Below are 24879 nucleotides of genomic sequence, written 5' to 3' on the forward strand. Positions count from 1 at the left end.
ATACTAAGCAATCCATACGAAGCGTCTCTGTTTAACAACACTCTCATGTCCTATGCTTGCATTCCATTCCCACCCAATCTGTTTTAGACATAAAAATGATTGACAGTTGCCCGCCGTTTGTGATGACATTATTCTAATCCGTTGAATCTCTAACCAAACAGAAGACAGAAGACACTTTTTTGCCCGCAGGTACGCATATTGTCTCAAAAAAGACACTACTGGGCTACAATTAACCTACAAATTAAAGCAACATTATACAAATCCCATTTTCATGATGTACCTCGAACATAGAGTATTTAATGGCGGAGGATAATGCAGGTAGAGTAACATTTTGGTAATATTCGTAAATACATGATTCATACAAAAATATTTTTTCTAATTGTATATTACCTTGTTTACTAATTTACGTAAGAAAAAATTGAAACATCTTTAAAGCGAACACCTCTCTATAGCGGACACTTTTTGATTTCCCACGGCTGTCCGCTTTACAGAGGTTTCACTGTATTAAGATTCTTCGCAGGTGTTTCCAGCACATGCGGACAATTATACAGGAGCCACAAACGCAGATTGATTGCTTTGTGCTTAGGATCGTTATCCTGGTAGTACTGGAAGTTCTCTTTTATTCCCAGTGTTTCAGCATTTTAAACAAAATTTTGCTTCAAAGTGTTTAAATACTTTGTTTGGTCCATAATACCATCGATCACACAAAGTTTACCTGGATCAGCAGAGGACATACAGCCCCAAACCATTACCGAGTCACCTCCATGTTTCACAGTGGATCGTAGATTACACTCTCGGAGTTCTTCATTAGGGTTTCGCCAGATATAACTGATCATCTGAGCGGAACAAATTAAATTTGCTTTCGTCCGTGAATAACACACTGCTCCAAAACGAAAAATCTTTATTTTCATGAACTTTTGCGAGTCTCTTTTTAGTATTGTACTTTGTCACGAACTGTTTTTACGGGCTACTCTTCCATGTAAATTCTTCTTAAAACCAAACTTATTGTTTCGGAATGCACATTTTTATTAAGATGTTCTGATACTTCTTTGGCCACTTTAGGAGCACTTATCGGTGGAATTTTTACTAACATGTAGTACAATCCATCGCTTGTCTAACTTTGAAAACACTTTAGGTCAATTATTTTTTGCTTTATTTTCCACTCATTTGTTGATTTTAATGTCTAATAATGTCATGAACTGTAGAATGTGACCTATTTACTATTTCCCCAACATCACGAACAGATTTTCCTTCTTTATAATATTTTAAAATAAGTTTTCTTACTTGGGCTACGTTGCCTTCCCATTTTAACTTTTAAACACACAGTTTCATCCACGAAAAAAAAAAGTACGGGTTAAACTCGTTTCACTTGAACACCTAAAACTATCAAGTAAACAAACTCTTGGAAATTCTCCTATTAAGCCCTAAAATATAGAGAGTGTTGCCACCTGTCCGAGTTCTTTTTTGACATGGATTTTAGCTGTATTTTCACTTTTCGTATTTTTTATAGTCATGAAATCGAGTTTTTTCATTGATTTCCAAATCCCATAAAGTAAATAATTTAGAGTAATTAAAACGTAGGCTATTGTTTTTCTCTGAAGTATACTCTTGGAATGTAAAATGAAATGAAATCTTTAAGTTTTACATCTCGCGGATATGCCGGTAGGTTAAAGGAGACGGTGATGATGAGTAATGAATGAAATGGTAGAATGAAGAAAGTGGGAGGAAACGGGAGAACCCCAAGGAAACCCACGAACACGGTGTTTGTCCACCACAAAGTTCACTACTCTTGGAATGTGTATTCTCTCTTAGAAAGTGTAAGTAGGTATATGTCCGACTTCTTTATTGAACCACTGTATACCATTTCATATTAATTAAAAAACAGTGATATTTATTTTGGGGGGCGGGCGGGGATCAAAAGATCCAATATAGCTATTTCTCTCAAAAATTTTCTTGTAGGCCTTTTATCTGGAGAACTACATATAGTGTAGCCAAACCAAAATTAACTATTTATTCAGTATGACGTGCTTATTCAGTAAAAAATACGAAAACTCGATTTTAGGACCGTACAAAAACTTTCTGGCCCCTGATCCACAAATTTCAATATATTTCATACAATCAAACATTTTCTTGTACGCTCCATATTTTGAGAACTACAAATAGTGTAGCCAAACCAAAACTAATAATTTACTCAGTATGATGTGCTTATTCTGTAAAAAAAAAAAAAAAAAAAAAAAAAAAAAAAAAAAAAAAAAAAAAAAAATTACGAAAACTCGGTTAAGGGACCGTTCCAAATTTTTGTGCCTCCTGATCCACAAATTTCAATATATTTCATACAATCAAACATTTTCTTGTACGCCCCATATTTTGGGAACTGCAAATAGTGTAGCCAAACCAAATATTACAATTTACTCAGTATGATGTGCATATTTCGTAAAAAAATACGAAAATCGGTTTAGGGACCTTTCAAAAATTTTGTGGCCCCTGATTAAAAAAAATCAATATATTTCATACAATCAAACATTTTCTTGTACGCCCCATATTTTGAGAACTACATGTAATGTAGCCGAAACAAAATTAACTAGGAATGCAATGGATATACTCGATTGCAATGAAATGAGCTGAGCGAGCTTAAGCAACGTAATCAGTTTATTGTGACTTTTTAAAACAATCAGTATTTTTCATAACAATCGCACAATTCTTCGTCTTGACCTTTTCTTCCGGCTAAAAAAAGCTTTAAAAATCGTTAATTTGTTTTTAAATTGTGATTAAAATTGTAAATTTTTACGCTAAAAAAAATAAAAGGGCTTCGCCGGAATTTTTGAAAATCACGCGCAGATTTTAATTGTTGACAAAAAAATCACGTGAAAACTTTTTCCCCATGTTAAGTCTATGGAAGCGTTTTTCGGTGATTATTCCTCGATGGTACATCGGATTTTTGATTTCGACCTATGTTGTCACTCAGCACGACATACTCTATCAGCGTGCTAAGTTTGGTTGAGATCGGCCAAACGGTCTAGGAGGAAGCGTTTTTCGGTCATTATTCCTCGATGGTACATCGGATTTTTGATTTCGACCTATGTTGTCACTCAGCACGACATACTCTATCAGCGTGATAAGTTTGGTTGAGATCGGCCAAACGGTCTAGGAGGAGTTTGCGGACAACCAAACGGCTAACCCGAGTATGAGAGCTTCGCTCGCTCAGCTCAACAATTTACTCAGTGTGATATGCTTATTCCGTAAAAAATACGAAAACTCGATTTAGGGACCTTTCCAAAATTTTGTGGCCCCTGATTTAAAAAAATCAATATATTTCATACAATCAAACATTTTCTTGTACGCCCCATATTTTGAGAACTACATGTAATGTAGCCGTAACAAAATTAACAATTTACTCAGTATGATGTGCTTATTCCGTAAAAAATACGAAAATCGGTTTAGGGATCTTTCAAAATTTTTGTGGCCCCTGATTTAAAAAAAATCAATACATTTCATACAATCAAACATTTTCTTGTACGCCTCATATTTTGAGAATTACCTGTAATGTAGCCGAAACAAAATTAACAATTTACTCAGTATGATGTGATTATTCCGTTAAAAAAAAAAAAAAAATGAAAACCCGAATTAGGAGCCGTTCCTAATTTTTGTGACTCCTGATCCAAAAACTAATTATTGGCCAAGATCGCAATCTTTTGATGCAATTTTTGGATCATTCCTAAAATTCTTGTTAATATGTATAAACCGAATTCTCATTAATTTAGATATTCAATATTAGAAAGTAAATATGTATATATTAGGATTACACTTTGAAGTGATTCCTTGCTTGTGTGTTTCTAATAGAGTTAATAAATGATGTTTCTGGAACGTGACGTTCTGTGAACAACAATGTATTTACGGTAATATGACGCAGATCCGTAAATAGTCATTCGATTTATATAGAAATTAATTAATCATTCCATAAATAGCTAAGTCATTTTGTTCTGTTGGGATTTATAGAAACTTACGGGGTTTATTGCATCAATCAGTACATTACGGTAGTCTAGTGAACAAAGAGCTGCTGGACGCTTAATGGTTATTGTTTTTTCAATTGCACCATTCAGTTCATTTCATGTGGTCCAGTAACCAAAGAGCTCCTGCAGGCTTAATTGTTAAAGATTATTTTTATTGCATCATCCAATTCATTCCATGCGGTTTAGTAGCCACAGAGCTGCTGGAGGATTAATGGGTAAAGATCATCTTTATTGCATCATTCGGTTCATTCCATGTGGTCTAGTGACCAAGGAGCTACTGGAGGCTTAATGGTTAAAGTTATTTTTTGTTGCATCATCCAATTCATTCCATGCGGTTTAGTAGCCACAGAGCTGCTGGAGGTTTAATGGTAAAAGTTATTTTTTGTTGCATCATTCAGTTCATTCCATGTGGTCTAGAGACCACAGAGCTGTTGGAGGATTAATGGTTAAAGTTCTTTCTTATTGCATCATTCGGTTCATTCCATGTGGCCTAGTGACCAAGGAGCTGCTGGAGGCTTAATGGTTAAAGTTATTTTTGTTGCATCATTCAGTTTATTCCATCTGCTCTAGTGACCACAGAGCTCCTGCAGACTTAGTGATTAAAGTTTTTCTTATTACATCATTCGGTTAATTCCATGTGGTCTAGTGACCAAAGAGCTGTTGGAGGCTTAATGGTTAAAGTTATTTTTTGTTGCATCATCCAATTCATTCCATGCGGTTTAGTAGCCACAGAGCTGCTGGAGGTTTAATGGTAAAGATTTTCTTTATTGCATCATTCAGTTCATTCCATGTCGTCTAGAGACCACAGAGCTGCTGGAGGCTTAATGGTTATAATTTTCTCTTATTGCATCATTCGGTTCATTCCATGTGGTCTAGTGATCAAGAAGCTGCTGGAGCCTTAATGGTTAAAGATGTTTTTTGTTGCATCATCCAATTCATTCCATGCGGTTTAGTAGTTACAGAGCTGCTGGAGGTTTAATGGGTAAAGATCTTCTTTATTGCATCATTCAGTTCATTCCATGTGGTCTAGAGACCACAGAGCTGTTGGAGGCTTAATGGTTAAAATTTTCTCTTGTGCATCATTCGGTTCATTCCATGTGGTCTAGTGATCAAGGAGCTGCTGGAGGCTTAATGGTTAAAGTTATTTTTTGTTGCTAGTGATAAGCACAAGAGTCTTGGTCATGCAGTTTTTGCAAGAGTCTTGCATGCAAGACCAAGACCAAGACCAGGAATCCTTATGTAAGAGCAAGACCGAAACCAAGGGGTGCAAGACCAAGACTCTTGCGCAAGTACAGGCTCACTAGTAAAGCGTTATCCTCGGGTACATAGGGTCTCTGGTTCAATACCAGCTTGCACCATGTTAGCTTTGTTGGTGGACAAACACCTGTATGTGGGTTTTCTCGGGGTTTTCCCGTTTCCTCCTACTTTCTTCATTCCGCCATTTCATTCATTTTTCATCATTACCGTCTCTCTGAGCCTCGGTGCATAATCTTTTGATTTTAAACTAGATATTTAAACATATTAGTGGTGTTCTTCCAAAACTAAAGAGAAATGTAGTATTGAACATCATTAATTCCGTACACTATAGTCCCTACTACACGGGTATGACCTTGGCTCCGAGGTTCAAGCATCCATTGGAAACTTTTAATGTGTGCTCATAAAATTAATATCGAAATAACATTTTTATGACATTGACAAAAACTTAGTGCATCTGACTGCAAGTTTGATTTCATGGGTGGATGTTTATACGTTGAATAATTGTTTATCAATATAGCTTTTAGCCTCCTTAGGTATATGGCACCCGAGGATTTAGCGATGTAACATTCAACAATAAATAATCCATATTTACAAATGAGAGTGATTTTGTACAGTTCTTTCAAATAACTTGGAGTTTGATGCCGTTATTTTGTATTTCTAATATATAGTAGGTCAAAAGTATTTACATAAGTTGAGTTTATACAAAAAATATAGACAATTGAGTCGTTTTCAGTTTTCACTCAAATTACTCTAAAACATTAAGGGTCGTGATTATAATCATTATTATTTTAATTTTTCTCTTTTTTTGGCCAATATTGCTAAACATATCATCATCATGATAGCTATTTTGCCATTATTGGCAGGCCACCTGCTGCAACTGAGAAGCTTCGATATACGATGATCCTTAGCTAGTCTGTTCGTCTTGACGCGCCCCCTCCCTCTCTTTCATTCTACCATACCTTCTAGCACGTTTTTCATAATGCAGTTCTTCCTCAGCCAATATCCCAACCAGTTCCTCTTCCTTCTCTTAATTACATCTAAAATTCTTCTGTTCTTCCTACTGCTACTGTTTCTAACACCTTCTCATTCGTTTTCCGTTCAACCCAGCTAATTCTCTCCTTTCTTCTCCATGCCCGCGTTTCTATAGTCTCCAATTTTTTTTCATCGCTTTTGCGTAATGTACATGTTTCTTCCCTATAGAGTACATATTGGAATCAGTAAAACAAAATCTCAATGTTTAATTGGAAGTTTATTCAACACAAAGATTAGCTAATCGTGGTTGGGAAAAATCTGATGGCTTTAGAATATAGAAATAATTTTGCAATTCATAGTATTTCAGTAATCTGTGCCGTCTTGAGTTTCTTTCGTGTGTCTCGGGGTAGCCTTTCCAGTTTGGGACTCAGTGGAATATTGGATCGTTAAAAATATAAAAAGGTTGCGAAACGTTGTGATTTGTCTTATAAATAGTGAAGTGTGGCACCCATTGAAAAAAAATAAATAAACGTCATCGCCTATGTTGTACACTATCATCATACGTACATGAAGGTAAACTATACAGTATTACATTTCGAAACATACACTGTATTTCCATTACTATTGGCGCATTTTGAATTTATTATCCCTTATATCCAGAATAAAATTTGCCTATGAAAAGCATAAGATTTCTTAAGAGCAAGACTTGCAAGACTCTTGCAAGCAAGACCAAGACCAAAACTGGGTGTGCAAGACCAAGACCAAGGGTTCCAGTGCAAGACCAAGACCAACACCGGATGTGCAAGACCAAGACCACCCGGGTCTTGGTCTTGGTCTTGCATTTGCTCATCACTATTTGTTGCATCATTCAGTTTATTCCATCTGGTCTAGAGACCACAGGGCTGCTGGAGGATTAATGGGTAAAGATCTTCTTTATTGCATCATTCGGTTCAATCCGTGTGGTCTACTGACCACAGAGCTGATGGAGGCTTAACGGTTAAAGTTTATTTATTTTTTTTTTAAAGAAAACAGAAAGGCTTATAAAATAATCACGCAATCCATAAAGGACTTCTCCCGATTACTCTTCCTTGTTACACTGATATCCAACAATTGTCCTCCGTACCGTCGATTTGCTACGTTGAGAGATACACCTGATTTAGGGTTGCCATATTATCCTATTTTAGCGGGTACCACCCGATTTTCAGGTCCTATATTCGTCCTCCGCTTAATCATCTGTTAACCACGATAAACCACCCGCTTTTTTGGATTGGAAAAAAATCTAAGACGACTTTGTTAATAAAGTGTTGTTATATTCAACGTAAACCGCTACATCTCTGTGTCGTCTTATGGGTGCGTATTTCTTTGATGACCATTCTATTCATTTCACTTTTTGAACAAGTCTAGATTTTTTACCTAGCCTCTATTTGTTCACCTAATCTTTATATATTCAGAAATAATTGCAAGTTGAATTACGGTATCCTTTGCATTTTGTTTAGATTAGATTCATTATTAATATTTTCTCCTTTTAAAATGTTTATGCTGTATTCCATACATTGTGAAACTGTGGTCATTTTATATGTTAGTACGATTTCAAGTAGCAATCTTTAAAATGATTAGAAATTTTATAAGAGATGGAACAAGACTCCTAAATATGTTTTACATTTCTTATGATAAAAATTTAGAATTTATTTTGTGTTTCTTAGAGAAAACCGTATGAACAATATCTGCCATATATTCCGCTAACTTTTTCCTTTTCCTTTTTTTTTGGGGGGGGGAGAAACCTTACATATATCCTTACAATTACAGATATCTTACTGTAATACTTACTTAATACTTACTTTACAATTCTGGACTCACATTTGTTGAACTTAATAAAACATTAAAGGCAAAAACTAAATTTGCTTTACTTTATAGTTTCGTTAGAAAAGTATAATGGAAGTGTCACTTAACAAATAAACTACTAAAAAAAGAAAGAAAGAAAAGAAAAAAAGGGTGCCCGAAGGATCTCAGTTCAGTATTTGTAATACATAAGGTCACTTACAATTTAGAATCCCCCGCTTTTCTAATTTTAAAATGTGGCAACCCTAATTTGATTCGCTCCCATCCCAATTTTGTTAAATGTTTTTTATACATAAGTTTTATGGTTAGAAGAGAAATGGGAATACAATATCCCATCCCAGTATACCAGTTATTCACTGATTTTAGAAAAGCTTACGACTCTGTTGGGAGGGAAACGTTGTACGTACAACATTGTTACAGAATTCAGAATACCGAAAAAGCTAGTTAGATTAATTAAGATGTGTTTAAATGAATCTCAAAGTAAAGTCCGAGTTGAAAACACTTATCCACGAGCTTTCACGTCGAGAATGGCCTGAAACAGAGAGATGTGTTGTAACCAACTTTGTTGTGGAATACGCTATAAGGAAAATCAAAGATAGGAATCAGGGCGTAAAGCTGAATATTCTGCTGAGGTAAATCTGATAAGGGATGATAGGAGAACAATAGAAAGAAATACAGACATGTTAAATTGCTAACAGGGACATGGATTGAAAAGTAACAAGAGAGAAAACTGAATACATGGAAATTCAGAGTGATCGTAATACTGTAAATTATGGATATGTCAAAATATGAAACTAGATATGCAATAATTGCAAATTTTGACCTGTAGTGATTATTTATAAACGTTTTAAAGCATCAATTGTTTTCGTGAACGAACACGACATGCACATAGTTGAATTTGGCATATCAACGAAAAGCATAATAACTTTGAAAAATTTTATCCTTCCTTTTTCTCTTTCAACGGGACGAGAAAAGCCAAACAAATACATTGTTTTAAGTGGAATCTTGGTGATACCGCATGCTGAATAAAGCTTCATATATCCTTTCTTTTTTCCCCCAAAAAATACTTTTTTTTTGGTAGTGGAGAATCAAGTGAACAGCATGCTGACTGGCTACTCGCATACATACACAACAGTTCTGCTTGCTCAACAATGTTTCAAACAGGCTTGCAGGTGTTTTCTTTACTGTAGATGTGCTGCTGCTGCCTGAGCCACAGAGAACTTTTTGAACGATTTTGCTACCAGCGCTGATTTGCCTCGGAGTGAGGAAGATTAATCGTTAACTCGGCATAAACACTTTTCTATGAAGGATGATTCGAGATGGTAACATTAAAAAGGAAATTATTTAAAAGGAAAATTTTGGTATAATCATACCCTAATATGGGAAACACATCTGGCAGCGAGAGCGAACCTGAGCACTATAAGCATATAACAAAAAAAAAAAAAAAAAAACATTCAAGTGCAATCGTTTCCTAGGAATTTTTTTCGAAAAAAATATTTATATTTAAATAGATTTTCTTTTCTTTTCATGAATTGTGATGTTTAACTGATTCTTTTCTTCTCTGATTCATACCAGTAACGGTGTTGAAATACAGCAAACACAATGGGGTGTTCCTATCAGTTATTTAGAATATTTCCTCGGCAACTTCTTTATAGTCACGAGAAACAGTATCTACATAAAAATGTGTCGCAATCTTTTGTTTTCTAGACTGGCAAGAATGTTTAATTTGATGGAACGTATAAAACCTGTTGAAGTGACTGACCTTGAGCTGTATAGCATGACAAGAAATTCTATACGTACTGAATATCGGGGGAAAAAATTAAAGGAAAAAGATGAAAGAAATATTAGAAGGATAATTGTAAGGAATTCAATTACAATCTTTAATTAGATAACTAGGGAGGATGGGCATTGTAGGATAAGTATTCTCTCTTCCCATCCCGGTCACTAATTCCAATCTCAAGCCAGTGGCGGATCCAGGGTGCCGATCCGGGTGATCGCCCTCCCCCAGAAGAGGAAACTTTCTATTATATATATATATATATATATATATATATATATATATATATATATATATATATATATAAAACCCATACCAGAATTTGAAGCTCTTAAAAGTAGCTCTAAGTAGCATGACAACCCACCGCCCCCTCCCAGAAGTCGGTCCTGGATCCTCCCCTGTCTCAAGCTATGTGAGCGAGTAGATAATCTCCATCAAGACACACATTATTATATAAAAATCGAGGTACTTTTACAAAAGTATCACGAAATTCGTTTTATTTAAAATTGGAATAGGAATAGAACTGATTCTTACATCATTGATCCACTTTGATCCCAAGCAGGGAATCACTGGAAATCTTCAGAGATATTCATCCAGTGTTGTCAACAAGTTCATACAAAATGTCGCTAAATAGGAGATGAAATGACTCCAATTTGGAGTGAAAAGTTGCTAAAAAATTATTCGTGGAATTTCGTCTTTCTTTCTTTCTTTCTTTCTCTCTCTCTCACACACACACACACACACACACACACACACACATATATATATATATATATATATATATATATATATATATATATATATATATATATATATATATATATATATATATATATATATATACGAGGATCATTCAATAAGTAAAGAGACAGTCTATATTTTTTAACACTAATCATTTTTTTTTTGTTTCAGGGGTGTTAGCTGGCAACCTTGGGATATGCTCTGATCTGCTGTTTCGTAATTTTTTGTCAACATAACTTCAAAAATATCAATTGATCATGGCAAGTCCTCTAGAAGATTGTACCTTAGAAGAACAGCGCTCAGTCATTAGATTTTTAGTCGCAGAAGGTGTAAAACCAAGTGAAATTTTTTCTCGAATGTTGAGACAGTACGGTAACAGTTGTATGAACCGTGCGAATGTGTACAAGTGGGTTGATCGGTTTAAAAGTGGCCGAACAAGTGTAGGTGATGAACCCCGATGTGGACGTCCAGTGGAAGTTTCTGGTTCTTCGTTGGAATCGAGGATTGACGGACTTATTCGTGATAACAGAAGAATTACTGTTGAAATGATAGCTGAGGAAGTTCAAGTAACTGGAACTGTTCACAATGTCATTAGGAACATTTTAAAGTACAGAAAAACGTGTGCCAGATGGGTTCCCAGACAGCTTACTGACGCTCATAAAGAATCAAGGCTTTCCATTTGTCAAGCTATAACGCAACGAAGTTTGATTGAAGGAGACTCTTTTTTTGAAAGAATAGTGGCTTGCGACGAGGCCTGGATCCATCACTACTACCCTGAGACTAAAAGGCAGAGTATGGAGTGGAAACACACTAGCTCTCCAGTTCGCAAAAAATTCAAGGCTCAACCTTCTGACCATCTGCTGACCATCTTTTGGAACTCACAGGGTCCAATCTATTGCGGTTTCCTTGAAGATCAGCGAACTATCAATAGCCTATACTATTCTGAGATGCTAGAACACAAAGTTAAACCAGCTATCAGGAGCAAACGCCGTGGACTCTTGTCAAAAGGAGTCATTCTTCAGCACGATAACACCCGCCCTCATACAGCCCAGCTGACCCGAGATAAGCTTCAAGAATTGGGTTGGGACCCACCCAACCAGGTACATTCTAGGGACGTGCCATTTAAGTTCCATATGTACCGTTTACGTACCTGGTACTTGAAAAATGTACATTTCATATGCATAGCACGTGTCGCTAGGTACGTGCCTTTCGAGGAATTTCTGACACTTGAAAGGTACTTTTACATGCTTCACTGGAATGTGAGGAATGTGAATGGCACATACCCCATGTACCATGGCATGGTTGTGCGTAAGTTGCTTCGTATTGCGACTAGGGTTGCCAATTTAGCCACTTTGTGACGAGATCTGGCCATTTTGAGAACGTCGTTAGTCACATAATTTCCAAAGAGCCAATAGTGGCTTTTTAACCATATGCTTTTCACTTCTATAGCCACTTTCTGAGTTTAGCTACATTGTAATATATTGTGTGTGTCATTTTGCAATTTTCTGACGTTTGATGCGTTCTCTAGGTTGTAACATTCTAAACCCCACTGGCAGAATTGTCCTCATAAAATTAGCATTGATGGTTATATTGTGACGTTACACAGCAGAGAATGAGTTCAAAACCTGTACGTTAAAACTAGACGTTAAATAAAATTTTCGGGAAGACGTAAGTTTAAGTATAAACTAACTCCTTAAAGAAATTCAGCCTGATAATATAGACATCCTTCAGGAAATGGTTATCCTTCCTTTTCCATTATTATTTGGCTATGAAACAAATGCCGGAGACATATACAACCGCTATATACAACAGTGTGGTGTTGGAATGTGTAATGATTAGGATGTGATGTTTTATTTTATTTTTTTGAAAGTTCAACACTTCCAATGTACCCGTAAAAATGTACTAAAGAAATAGTGCCCATGTTTTTTAAATATTCAATTAGAACTGGACAATCTACATGAAATTTGCAATCGATCAGTGAAAACGTCATCTTTCTAGAGCCTGTAGTTTCTGAGATCTCATTGTCGAGAAACATATATGTGTATTTTAAAAGAGCTCCAAAGATGGCAGCACAATTCATTTGCATGTATTTCGGAGAAGGCTTACTAAAGGCAAAGGCCTTTGAACAATAATTTAAAAGGATAAACTTTGTGAAAAATATTTATTTCAGTAATTTATTTAAACTACACTCTTTTAAAAATATTTGTCTTTGTTATAAACGTGAAATCAAAAATAACCGTAAATCAAAGGTTTGAATGCTAAGATTATAGGTTAGAGCTCGGTCGCTCGTAAACTTTCAAGCCAGAACTCGTTGTCCCTCTGCGTCCTCACGGGACTCAAGATACTTCTGTTCCTCCGCCATCATCTGTATACCAACCGATCACTATCAATCAATTCCTGTCTTTCATTACTGTTACTCTTCAGAATATCCACCCTTTCCTTCGACATCACATCTTACAACAGGTTCAACAAACAGCTAAAGCCATCCTTAACGTCGACTTTCAAGCAACCTATTCTGGCCCAACTGTATATTTTCATTCTGATGTGCTCCAGACAGCAGTATAACCATTTTAGGCATCCCCACCAGAAACTCAAATTTTTCATTGCCTTCATCATGGAATTGAACTTTCTATTTTTGAATATTCGTTCCTTGTGCCAACACCAACCTCTATTCGAACAACTGCTCAGAGAAGAACATGTTAGTACGTTTCTCCTCAATGAAACTTATCTGACTCCACGGCTCCATCCCCGCATCTCTGGCTATCAGATAGTTCGCAATGATAATGCACTCCCGGCACGCCGTGCAAATGGTGGGGTTGCCATTGGCTTTCCTCCCAGCATTCCTTTCCGACAACATACTTCTGCAGTTCCCAACCTTCCTGAGCATCTCATTCTCACTCTCTATTTTAGAAATATATCTGTCACTGTCGCTACTCTCTATGTTCGCCCTGGCCATCCCATTCCGCACGACTTTTTTCACTTCATCTCTGTAAATTTCCGCTCTTTCATCATTATGGCCGATATCAACTTTCATAGCCGCTCAGCCCAACAACAGCAGGATTTTCGAACTTATATTACCACTCATACTACTGGGTTTATTCATACTCTTCCGAAACCAACTCGCCCTGTCAGTAATACCACACCTGACGTGGTGATCACATCATCCAATATCTCTCACCGCTGCGCGATCTCAGTCTTAGATCCGCTGGGAAGCGATCATGTTCCCATTAAACTGTCTCTGCTCCTGCAACGCTCTCCTGTCAATTATCAATCTCTTCCCGCTCGCACTACCCCTCGTTTCGACAAAGCCGATTGGGTTAGTTACAGCTCCTACATTGCTACAGCTCTTGAACCTGTTCCGCCCCCGACAACCGAAACTGAACTTTATACAACTCTTGACACTATCACTGACACCATTCATCTTGCATCTACGAAATACATACCTCAGTCTACCATTCATCCACACAAACCGCCCCTCCCGCCTCAATACCTTCCTTTAATCAGGCGTTCTAGACAACTCTATCGTGATTTCACCCGTACCGGCAATCCCGAATCTCTTAGGCTCCATCGTCAATACCAACGTACTGTCCATAATTACCTCGTAGCTTACAAACGCCGAAATTGGATCAAAACTTGCAATTCTCTCTCTGATAACTCGCACCCCACCAAATTCTGGAAGCGTTTCCATCAACTTACCGGCAAATCCACACGTACTTCCTATCCACTTCTAGATGATGCACTGCCTCTTCCCGACGATACTGCTAAAGCCAACGCTTTTGCCACCTACCTCCAGGATATATTCACTCCTTCTGCACCAGATCCCGTATTTCGCAGACATCCCACTGACACTTTAGATCTTTCGTCACCCTACCTTCAACCTCACCCCGATCATCCATTACCTCTCCACAATCAACTTACAGCTCCTATCACTGTTTCTGATATCCAGCAGACCATCTCCCGAAAGAAGAACACTGCTCCTGGCATAGACAAAATCACCTACCGCCACATCAAGGAAGGTCCATATGTCTTGCTTTACCTTCTCTCTACCATTTTTACTTTCATTCTTCGCACTGGCTTCTATCCTCTACCTTGGAAAACTTCTACTACCTTAATGTTTCTCAAACCTGGCAAGCCCCCCCAATCTGTCTCTTCGTACCGCCCTATCCAACTCACCCTTGTGTTTAGCAAGATTCTCGAACGTATCCTCGTCACTCGCCTTCACACCCATCTTTCAGCAAATAATTTAATCCCTCTCCATCAAGCAGGTTTTCGTCCTTCCTTTAGCATCTCCGATCAACTCCTCCGCCTTACTACTTTCATCACTAATCAGTTTAACACATCCAAACCTTCCTGCCTCATCTTATTTGACCTCGAGAAAGCTTTTGATAAAGTCTGGCATCTTGGTCTCCTCTATAAACTTTTCTCCTTTCACCTGCCCTACTGTTATATTCGCCTCATCTATCAATTTCTCTCCTGCAGACTTAGCTATATCTCAATTAATAATCACCTTTCCTATCCTATCTTCCTTCATTCCGGAGTCCCCCAAGGATCAGCCCTATCCCCTCTGCTCTACCTTTTATATGTCGCAGACTTTCCCACACTTCCCCCGAACGTTACCCTCTTTCAATATGCCGACGACACTGCCTTTTTAGCCACAGGAAATACGATGCAACGCATTAATTCTTCTCTCCAACCTGCCATAGATTCCTTTCTTTCTTGGTGTTACAAGTGGCGTCTTACCATCACTGCCGCTAAAACGCAAGCGATTATCTTCTTACCACCTGGCAAGCGCTCCCGTGTTCATCGCAATCCTACCAATCTCCATCTCCGTATATCCCATACTCCTGTCACAATCAGCAAAACAGTCACTTATTTAGGCATTACTTTCGACCAACATCTTAAATGGACTCCATACCTCAAGTACATCTGTACCAAGGCTTACTCACGCCTTAACCTTCTTCGCCGCCTTACAGGCACTACTTGGGGTCTTTCTGCTGTCACACTTCTTAATACATACAAATCCTTCCTCCGACCAGTCCTTACCTACGGCTTTACAGCTTGGATCGATGCTCCCTCTTCTTTCTATAAACGCCTCCAAATTCTAGAACGCCACGCACTCCGACTTGCCTTTCGTATCCGTCTTCCCAGCCCTACTCGAGATCTGTATGACCGTACTCCATTTCCACATATTCTCTACCACCTTGAAACACTCCGCCTACGCTATATTTCTCAACGCTTCCAGAACCACCACCCCTTACTTTTTGACACCATGCACGCCGACGCCACTTTCCCAAAACGAGAACTCCTTCGCCATACACCTTTGTCTCTGCTTTTTTCACTGTATCATTATTCACTGCCACCTGACAGCATTGATCTTCCTCTCGTTGCCGATTTCATCACTCATCTCGATTCACCTTACATTTTCCCATCTACTGCACAGTAGTCCTACTGTCTCAACAGGCCTCCCACTGTCTTCATCACGATCCAGAGTAGCCCTGGATCAGAAGATAATCAGCATTTGTCGAACTAATTAAATACCTTGTGTTGTGATGTCTTCTGCACTTCATCCTCATCTCATCATCACCTAATAGTATGATCATGGTTAAAGGCCATGATGTCCTGCAGCTCCTCCAGTCAATACCAGAGCTGAAAATTGATGCTTCCCCCCTAATGTTATTATGATTTTGAAATAAAATAAAGATTTAATAAATAAATTAAACCTCACTTAACCCATCTATCTTTCTCCTCACCCGAGATTTCCTTAATTCCTCATCCCCTAATAAAGGGTATGACCCTTTGGGCGGGGCTAGTCGTGCGCGGCTAGCAAAAAAAAAAAAAAAAAAAAAAAAAAAATCGCTCGTAAAACGTCTCCTCCCACTGCATTATGTCCGTCTGATAGCAAATTTTCTATATCAACGCCGTGCCTTCATTCAATTAAACCAGGGACACTCTCATGAATTTTTCTTGAGAGCGGGAGTGCCACAGGGATCCGTTCTCTCTCCGCTGCTATATATCCTATATGTCGCCGATATGCCCTCTCCGTCACCTCCAATCTATGCCTTCCAGTTTGCCGATGATACTGCCTATCTTGCTCTCGGCTCCTCTGTAGACCGCATCAATATTCATCTACAAACAGCAATAGACACTTTAATCTCATGGTGCTTACGTTGGAAGCTAAAACTGAACCCACTTAAAACACAAATGACGCTCTTTGCTCGCAGGAAACATAAATACTGCCTCACCCGAAATCCTGAACGCCTTCATATTACGGTTCTCGGCTCAGCGATTCCACTTCAAAACAGCGTTAAATATCTTGGGGTATATTTTGATAAACATCTAACATGGCGCACACACTTAGCTGCTCTCGAGAAAAACATCCGCCAACGCCTAAACCTATTACGAAACTTGAAAGGCACAACTTGGGGTCTAAGCGCCAAAGTGTTACTATACACCTATAAAGTATTTGTCCGCCCAGCTATGACATACGGCAATCTGGCGTGGCTTTCAGCTCCACCACATTTCTATGACCGCCTTCAACTTCTCGAGCGCAAGGCTTTACGCATCGCCTATTCTCTCTCATACCACACCCCAAACGCTCATCTCTATCAAAATACCACCATGCCCCCTATTTTGGACCATATATATACTCTCCGAACCCGATATATCACACATCATATAGCTACATCTCATAATCATGGAACTCTTGGATCAGACTCCTGCTCTCCCACGTTCTGAATATCCTCCTCTGGACCATCTCCTCGCCATTTACGAAAGAGCTACAAATTCACCTGACTACAACCCGGATCGCAATATATACCAAACCCATCCCCATCTCTATCGATAAAGATCCGAGCACATAGGCCACGACTTTTAGCCTAAGCTTACCACTCCTTTCTCAGGCACACCAAATTTGACATTTTTACCTTAGGTTCTCCACCATCTTATTGAAACCTGACGTCCATCTCTACAGTACTTAACAATTATTAATCTAAACCACTGGCCAAAGAGAAGGCGTAACCTTCTACGGCCCGCCCATCGACAGATGGGAATGAAAGTCAGTTAAAAAAAAAAATCGCTCGTAAATGTTACTGTAGTATTTTAATAGATAGTTAAATTGCCACACAGATGCCGGAGGAGGGCATATATTTTCAGAGTTAGTTGCTTGGCTTTTTTTAAAAGTACAAGCTTCTAAATTCGAACGTAAAAATGAAGCGTTAAGGGTTTAGTATTTAAGTACTCGCACCCCCAGTTGCATAGCACTGCCTTAAGGAACATTACTGACATGCCTAGTACATTCCTGGCACATGCCAATGCCAAGTAAATGTGTCAAGTACATACACGGTACGTGATATACACATAATAGATACATTCCTCGGTATATGTCATGCACGTACTTTTGGGCGGAAGTAACCTTATTCCTTACATGTGTATTTCACATGATTGCTCTATTCACGTACCTATCATGTACATTCCAATGTACCTCGAGGAACATTCTTTACACATGATCAGTATGTACTTGTGTTGGGTGGGGAGGTCTTACCTCATCCTGCCTACAGCCCAGACCTCGCCCCATCTGATTTTTACCTGTTTGGACCACTCAAAGACGCCCTACATGGAAAAAGATTTGCTAACAATGAGGAAGTTAAGGCAGCGGTGCAAAGGTGGCTTCGGGGTAAATCGAAAGATTTCTTCGCCAAGGGAATTAGGAAGCTGCAAGAAAGATGGGACAGATGCATAACTGTAAAGGGGGATCATATTGAAAAATAGCCTTAGTTTTGAAAGATTGAAATAAATCTTTATTGAGCTATAGCAGTTTGTCTCTTTACTTATTGAATGCTCCTCGTATATATATATATATATATATATATATATATATATATATATATATATATATATATATATATATATATATATATATATATATATATATATATATATATATATATATGTGTGTGTGTGTGTGTGTGTGTGTGTGTGTGTGCGTGCGTGTGTAAAGTATATAATCAATTCAAGCCATAGTGCTATCTACGCTACAATACCGTAAATGAAAGAATCACATGTAACTAAACAATAAATTCAATAGGCCTATATATATTTTTAACTTCATGACGTCAATTTCACTTCCACGAAATCAAAAATACGCTTCTACAAATAATCAGCTTGCTTTCGGTAATATATTATTTGTGCCTCTAAACGGAAGCTCTGAAAACTAAAGCATAGGGCCTATTAAAGGTTGGAGTTAATCCCTGTTTGAGGGCAAGAGATTTAACTACAATCAAAGTGGGAATATGGAGATAAATGCAACGTACATTCCCAGCTCGTCAACACTTGCACTGGCTCAAATAAGCAAAAGGAAACTAAACATATATTTGAAGTGATTCGAGCTAATAGTACTTGATTACAGGACAAGTTGTTCGGAGCACAGAGGTCGCGTAAAGTCGCCATATTGTCACTCAAAAATCACCAAAAAAGTCGCTAATCGAAAAAAAAAGGTCACTATCCTGGAAGTCGAATCCCCTAGATTTAGCGACTTTTCCTCCAAATTGACAACACTGTATTCATCCCATATTCTATCAAAATCGAATGTTTTGTTTTAAATTAGTGGTTCCCAACCTCAAGAGCGCGCGCCTTTCGCAAGTCAGAGTTTTCTATCATGCCAAGTTTGATCCCAACGAATGTATTTTCGTTTTCGAAAATATGACATAAATTTTGATCGCCTATAATTCGGAAACCAAAAGCCAGCACAATATAGTATTTCACATTACATACTTATACAGTAGATCAAGATCTGCTACCATGCCAAGTTTGATTCCGATCGGTTGAACTCGTACGATGTATAGAGTCCCTGATTTTTCAGGGAAAATATCAAATGAAGAACGGAAATCAATTATAATTTTTTTGCGAAAACTATCGTGGTTCATTCTTCTAAATTGGAGTAAATTCTTGGCGGAAACTCCATACAGGGAATGATTTGAATGCCTAAAATGAACTATATGCCGTATTGCTTTAAAATTAAATCATGGGGAAAATTACAAATAAAATTATTTTATTATCATATTATTTAAATAAGGAAACTTCAAAATAATAATAATAAAAAACATCCTTGATCGATTTTAATTACAATCAATGGGAATGATCTGGATACCCTATGTTTTTATCAAAATCGAATATTTATATATAGTTTAAACCTAAAAATTTGTTTTGTGTGTAAATGTACAAACTTACATACAACATAGGGTGGATTTTACTCCCTTATTCATGGCCGTTCACAGCAGGGGGCAAAGGGGACTGTTACCTACCTGGATTTTCGAAGGATGTTCAGTTCTTAGAAACAGGCCTACGTGTCAAAACATACTAATTTGCACTCAGATACTATAGCACTTAATATATTTATATAAAATACTATAAGACTATAGTTTATATACTGTAATTAATAAGGATATGTGCATAGATAATTGTTGTTTTATGTATATGCGTGCATCAAAACGTGTGTGTACTCGCGGAGGCTGTGCTTGTGTGTCGGTTCTTTTGCCTCTACCCTCTGGGAATTAGTATTTTGCCCCTCCCCTGGAAAATATCCTGTAGGCGTCCCTATCTTTATTCGTAATGGATTGCTACACCAAATGTTCAGACATTTCATTAATCCGGATAAGTTTATTAGAGTTATCGTGTCACAGGTAGATTGACAGACAAACAGACGGACAGAGAGACCCACAAATACCGGCCGCTGAGTCAAATGGTAGAACCTCACTATGCTCGCTTTAATCAAGGTTACACAACGTATTTGCCTTATTTATCTATACTTAGACAGAGTGTCATCCAGAACGAAGAATAACAATTTTAACACAAGAAGCATATCCATTATTTTTTAAGCTTAAAGATGGATGTTCTTAAAAATACATACTGTATTGTTAAATCAAAATTTGATATAGAAATTAGCCTGAAACTTGGGGATCGATTACCGAAGTGCCACAAGTAATCGGAAACGAGTTGTCATTTTGCGTTACAGTGTAAAAATACAAGTTCGCAAATAAGTTTATTTTTCGATTTGTAACACGTGCAGTTTCTGACATATTTGAAGAGTGATTGATTCGTTATTATTGACTGAAAATTAATTTCGCTGTTGATATTCAGAAGATAGATCAAGTACATATAAATATTAATTATGAGTGTCACTGTAAGTATATTTATAAGTAATCTGAGTAATTCATTAGTAATATCTTATAGGTGTTAAGTCAGAAAATTAATTATAAGATACAAAAGCGAAGATATAAGTAGACACTTTTTTGATAGGATTAAAGCTCGTAAAGAACAGGTTTTGGAAATGAAACCTGTTTATGCTCTGACAGAAAGAATTAAAAAAAAAAAAAAAAAAAAAGGAGAGAGAAACCCGAGGCAAGTAAATTGATTCCCTCTTTCTCTCGGTCTCAGAGCTCACCAAAGTCACATGACGTACAGGAGAAGCCTTGACTTTGCAGGTTTGAGAAGAAAGAAGGTGAAGAAGAGGTAGATACGGAAAAACAACCAAAGGTGGCGCTTATTTAAGGTAAGTAAGATAAATAGCATTTTTGGTTTTCATGATTAAGTAACAGTAAAAAGAGTTTGTAAATTAAGCCTTACATACTGTACGGTACAATGCTGACTTTATTATTGTGTATTAATCATGATAATTACGTTTAAAATATGCCTTAAACAGCATGTAAAAAGTTATTTTTTAAAATTTTCCTATGCGGCATGCTGTTTCATAGCAAATCCTATCAATCAAGCCATAACCAGCGTAATTAATTCAACTCTCTCTCTGTCATTTGAAAACATTACCCGCTAGATTTCAAAACGAGAGGGAGAAAAGATCAATTATTTTTTCAGTAAATGAAATATTTCATTTTACGTCCCACGTTGAGCCGGGTAGGCTAAAGGAGACGGTGATAATGAGAAATGAAGGAAATGATGTAATGAAAAAGTGGGAGGAAACAGGAGAACTTTGAGAAAACCGACGCACACGGTGTTTGTCCACCACAAACCCCACTGAAGAACCGCGTCCCTATTTTTTAGTGTTTGATTTTCCTTGAATTGATTCTTTTCCTTCATGAATTTCATATGCTTCAGTACGGTAATGCAAACTTCTATATTAGGCCTATTAAAAAAAAAAAAACTGTCTATATATGAAAACTAAATTAACGTTATATACCGAACACAATAAACCGTTCGAAACTCATTTTTTGGACATAGTTAGCACATAGTTCAAGCCGGGTTTTTATTATTTTATTTTGACTGAAATATTATTCCATAGGAAGGCAAAGAAGGCTTAAATTGTGTGCAAATATGTTAATAGAACATTCACTAACTCCACCATGGCAAAGGAATGAAACTCTGTGGATAAGTTTATTTTTTTTAAAAAAATGGTGAAAACCTGTTCCCAGTTGTATTACAAACTTGTAGCATTTTTTAAATTTCCACTTGTAAGAGAGCAAAGGGGCTAATTTCTATAATTAAATTTGCGATTCATTTAGTGCCTAATTTGAGAAAGCAGCTGATTCATTTTAAATGAATTTTTGAACGTAATTATGAGTTGTGTTTTTACCATTTCACTTTAATAAAAAAAATACTTATCCTAAGAATCAGGCTGGTAGCCAGCCCAAAAATGTAGGGTCGGGGGCGGTAGAAGTTAGGGGGGCCTGACCCAAACATATTATAGTTCATTTGCAAGTCTACCGTGAAAATTTAGGGGAGCCAGTAAAAATTTAGGTGGGGCCCGGCGCACCCTAGCCCCCCGTGGATATGGGCCTGCTAAGAATGGGTGGGATAGAAAGGAGTTCCATCTTATTTAATTCGTTTTTTCAAGAATATAGTATCTCATAAATCCCTCTGAAGTTAGGGAAGTGAAACTCGATAAACTCATAAGTGAACCTTTGTTTCAGAATTTTCGAAAATTCCACTCTTAATGGGGAACAGTGGAAGAGAGGCGGGCGACTCTGTAAGAGTTTATTAACTTTAACGAAATGAAACTTGCATTTTCATGTGTCTTGAATCCCCAACATCCCAAAGTTCGTATATACCTTACGTGTGAAATATTTTCTATACACCTCGTTCTTTTCGAGTGAAGAATGATGCTGCTGCTAGTATACTAGTATAAACAAAGTAATATCTGCTCATCAGACACAAACATGGAATTGTCTATTTTATTTCATATTATTGATAGCAATAGATAAAGAAATTGTCACAGCATCTGAAGGTGTAAACTGTAAGTATATTCAACATGACTTTACCAGATTATGACATAATTAGTTCATTATTCTACATGTTTTCTTCGAGATAATCTTGTTTTAAAATTGAAAATAAATATTTATCTTTATAACTGAATATAATTAGTTAGTTTTATTGCTTAAAAGCAATTATTGTTAAAATTCGGATAAATTCTGTGAATTAACATGGACAAATTCTATGAATTTTGTTAAAAATTGTTTAGTAAAAGAAATAATGCCATCTGAGAAGGCAAAACAGCTTACATCACACGGGGAAAAGTATAGACGCATTTTAAAGGAATGATTTTATCTTATAAACTTTAAGAAAAAAATGAAATCTTTAAGTTTTACGTCCCACGGTTATGCCGGTTAGGCTAAAGGAGACGGTGATGATGAGAGATGAGTGAAATGGTGGAATGAAGAAAGTGGGAGGAAACGGGAGAACCCCGAGAAAACCCACGAGCACGGTGTTTGTCCACCACAAAAAACTTTAAGAAAGCAGCAATGCTGAATGTGAGGGTATTTTTTTTTATGAAATCTTTGGAGAAATGCAGGCCCGTATGCAGGGGGTCTAGGGGGCCCTAAATTTTTGCTGGCCCCCTAAAAGTTTTACAGTAGGCTTGCAAAAGAACTGTGATATGGTGATGAACTATCATATGGTTGGATCGGGCCCCCCCTAACTTCAGCCGGGCCCCCCCTACATTTCTGGGCTGGCTACTGGCCTGGAGACATGCACTAGAAATATACATAATGTTGATACAGTGAAAGTGTAACTTCGAATTAGTACGAAAATAAGGACAAAATGTCATTTATTTTTATCCCGTACTTTATTTAGTTAATATTTAGATCAGACCTTGTTATTTAGATAATGTGTCTGATGAAAACAATGATAAATTATCGAAAACTGTAACACAAGTAATACAAGTTATTATTAATATAAACACGTTTAGTTATTAGAGTTTATTTTTCTAATTTGTTCATAATATCGTTTGTATTACAGGATGCAGTATGTCCGAAACCACTCCCCTTCGATCCGAAGTTCCGGACTATCTCTTCGTTAGTTGGAGGCAGAGGAACTACAAGAATAAAGTTCGCAATTTCCAATGCTGCATATGTGCCACTATTGTGTAAGTTATTGGTGCAGTCTATTAACTTTATATTTGATAGCATTGACCATGGTAAGAAATAAAACTACTATAATAAAACCACTATAATAAAAGTAATAAAAAATTTAAAAAAAAATAGAAATTCGAAATTTCGATGTTGCATGACTGCGCAATGTCAAAAATAAATGTTATTATTATTATTATTATTATTATTATTATTATTATTATTATTATTATTATTATTATTATTATTATTATTATTATTATTATTATTATTAGTAGTAGTAGTAGTAGTAGTAGTAGTAGTAGTAGTAGTAGTAGTAAACCTTTTATTACCTTACCTTTTAGGAATTTCAATCCGAACTAACACGAACAATTTGCAATTTTGAAAATCAGACTTGTTAAACGCATGTTACCCAGGAATATATATATATAAAGAGAGGGGCCGCGGTGGCTCAGTGGTAGAGCGTTCACCTCTGGTGATAGGGGTCTCGGGTTCAAACACTGCTCCCGCCAAGTGAACTTTGTGGTGGACAAACACCGTGTGCGTGGGTTTTCTCGGGGTTCTCCCGTTTCCTCCCACTTTCTTCATTCCACCATTTCATTCATTACTCATTATCACCGTCTCCTTTAGCCTAACCGGCATAACCGTGGGACGTAAAACTCAAAATTTCATTTCATTTCATATATATAAAGAGAGAGAGAGAGAGAGAGAGAGAGAGATAAAATCGGGTGGAGGGGTAAATTTACTTCCAGACAAATGACTGATTTAAATCCCAAATAGTAAGGATTGCAGTACAGTTGCTCTGTTCTAAGCATTTATTATTAGTATTTTAGTGTACAATGAATCAGTGACATTTTCATTATTTTACCACTAGGTTTTATAGATAAACTCGATTCGGCATATCAACCCCCATTCGTGCTTTGGGTGCACG

At 37.1% G+C, this 24879-nt stretch overlaps 1 protein-coding gene and 1 long non-coding RNA gene across 2 annotated transcripts in view; one reads left to right on the plus strand and one right to left on the minus strand.

The window, feature by feature from the left end:
• Nucleotides 1–24879, minus strand: part of LOC145673028 (uncharacterized) — a 101719-nt gene that overhangs the window by 61465 nt on the left and 15375 nt on the right. The window lies entirely within an intron of this gene.
• Nucleotides 21023–24879, plus strand: part of LOC145673027 (immunomodulatory peroxidase-like) — a 78166-nt gene continuing 74309 nt past the window's right edge. The window contains exons 1-2 of the mRNA XM_081742351.1: nucleotides 21023–21142; nucleotides 23839–23965. Of these exons, the coding sequence (XP_081598477.1) occupies nucleotides 23847–23965 (119 nt within the window). The 5' untranslated portion in view covers nucleotides 21023–21142; nucleotides 23839–23846. The remainder of the gene's footprint in view (nucleotides 21143–23838; nucleotides 23966–24879) is intronic.

This window comes from Thermobia domestica, chromosome 16 (assembly GCF_964235325.1).
Source record: "Thermobia domestica chromosome 16, izTheDome1.hap1.1, whole genome shotgun sequence".
Lineage (NCBI taxonomy): Eukaryota > Metazoa > Arthropoda > Insecta > Zygentoma > Lepismatidae > Thermobia > Thermobia domestica.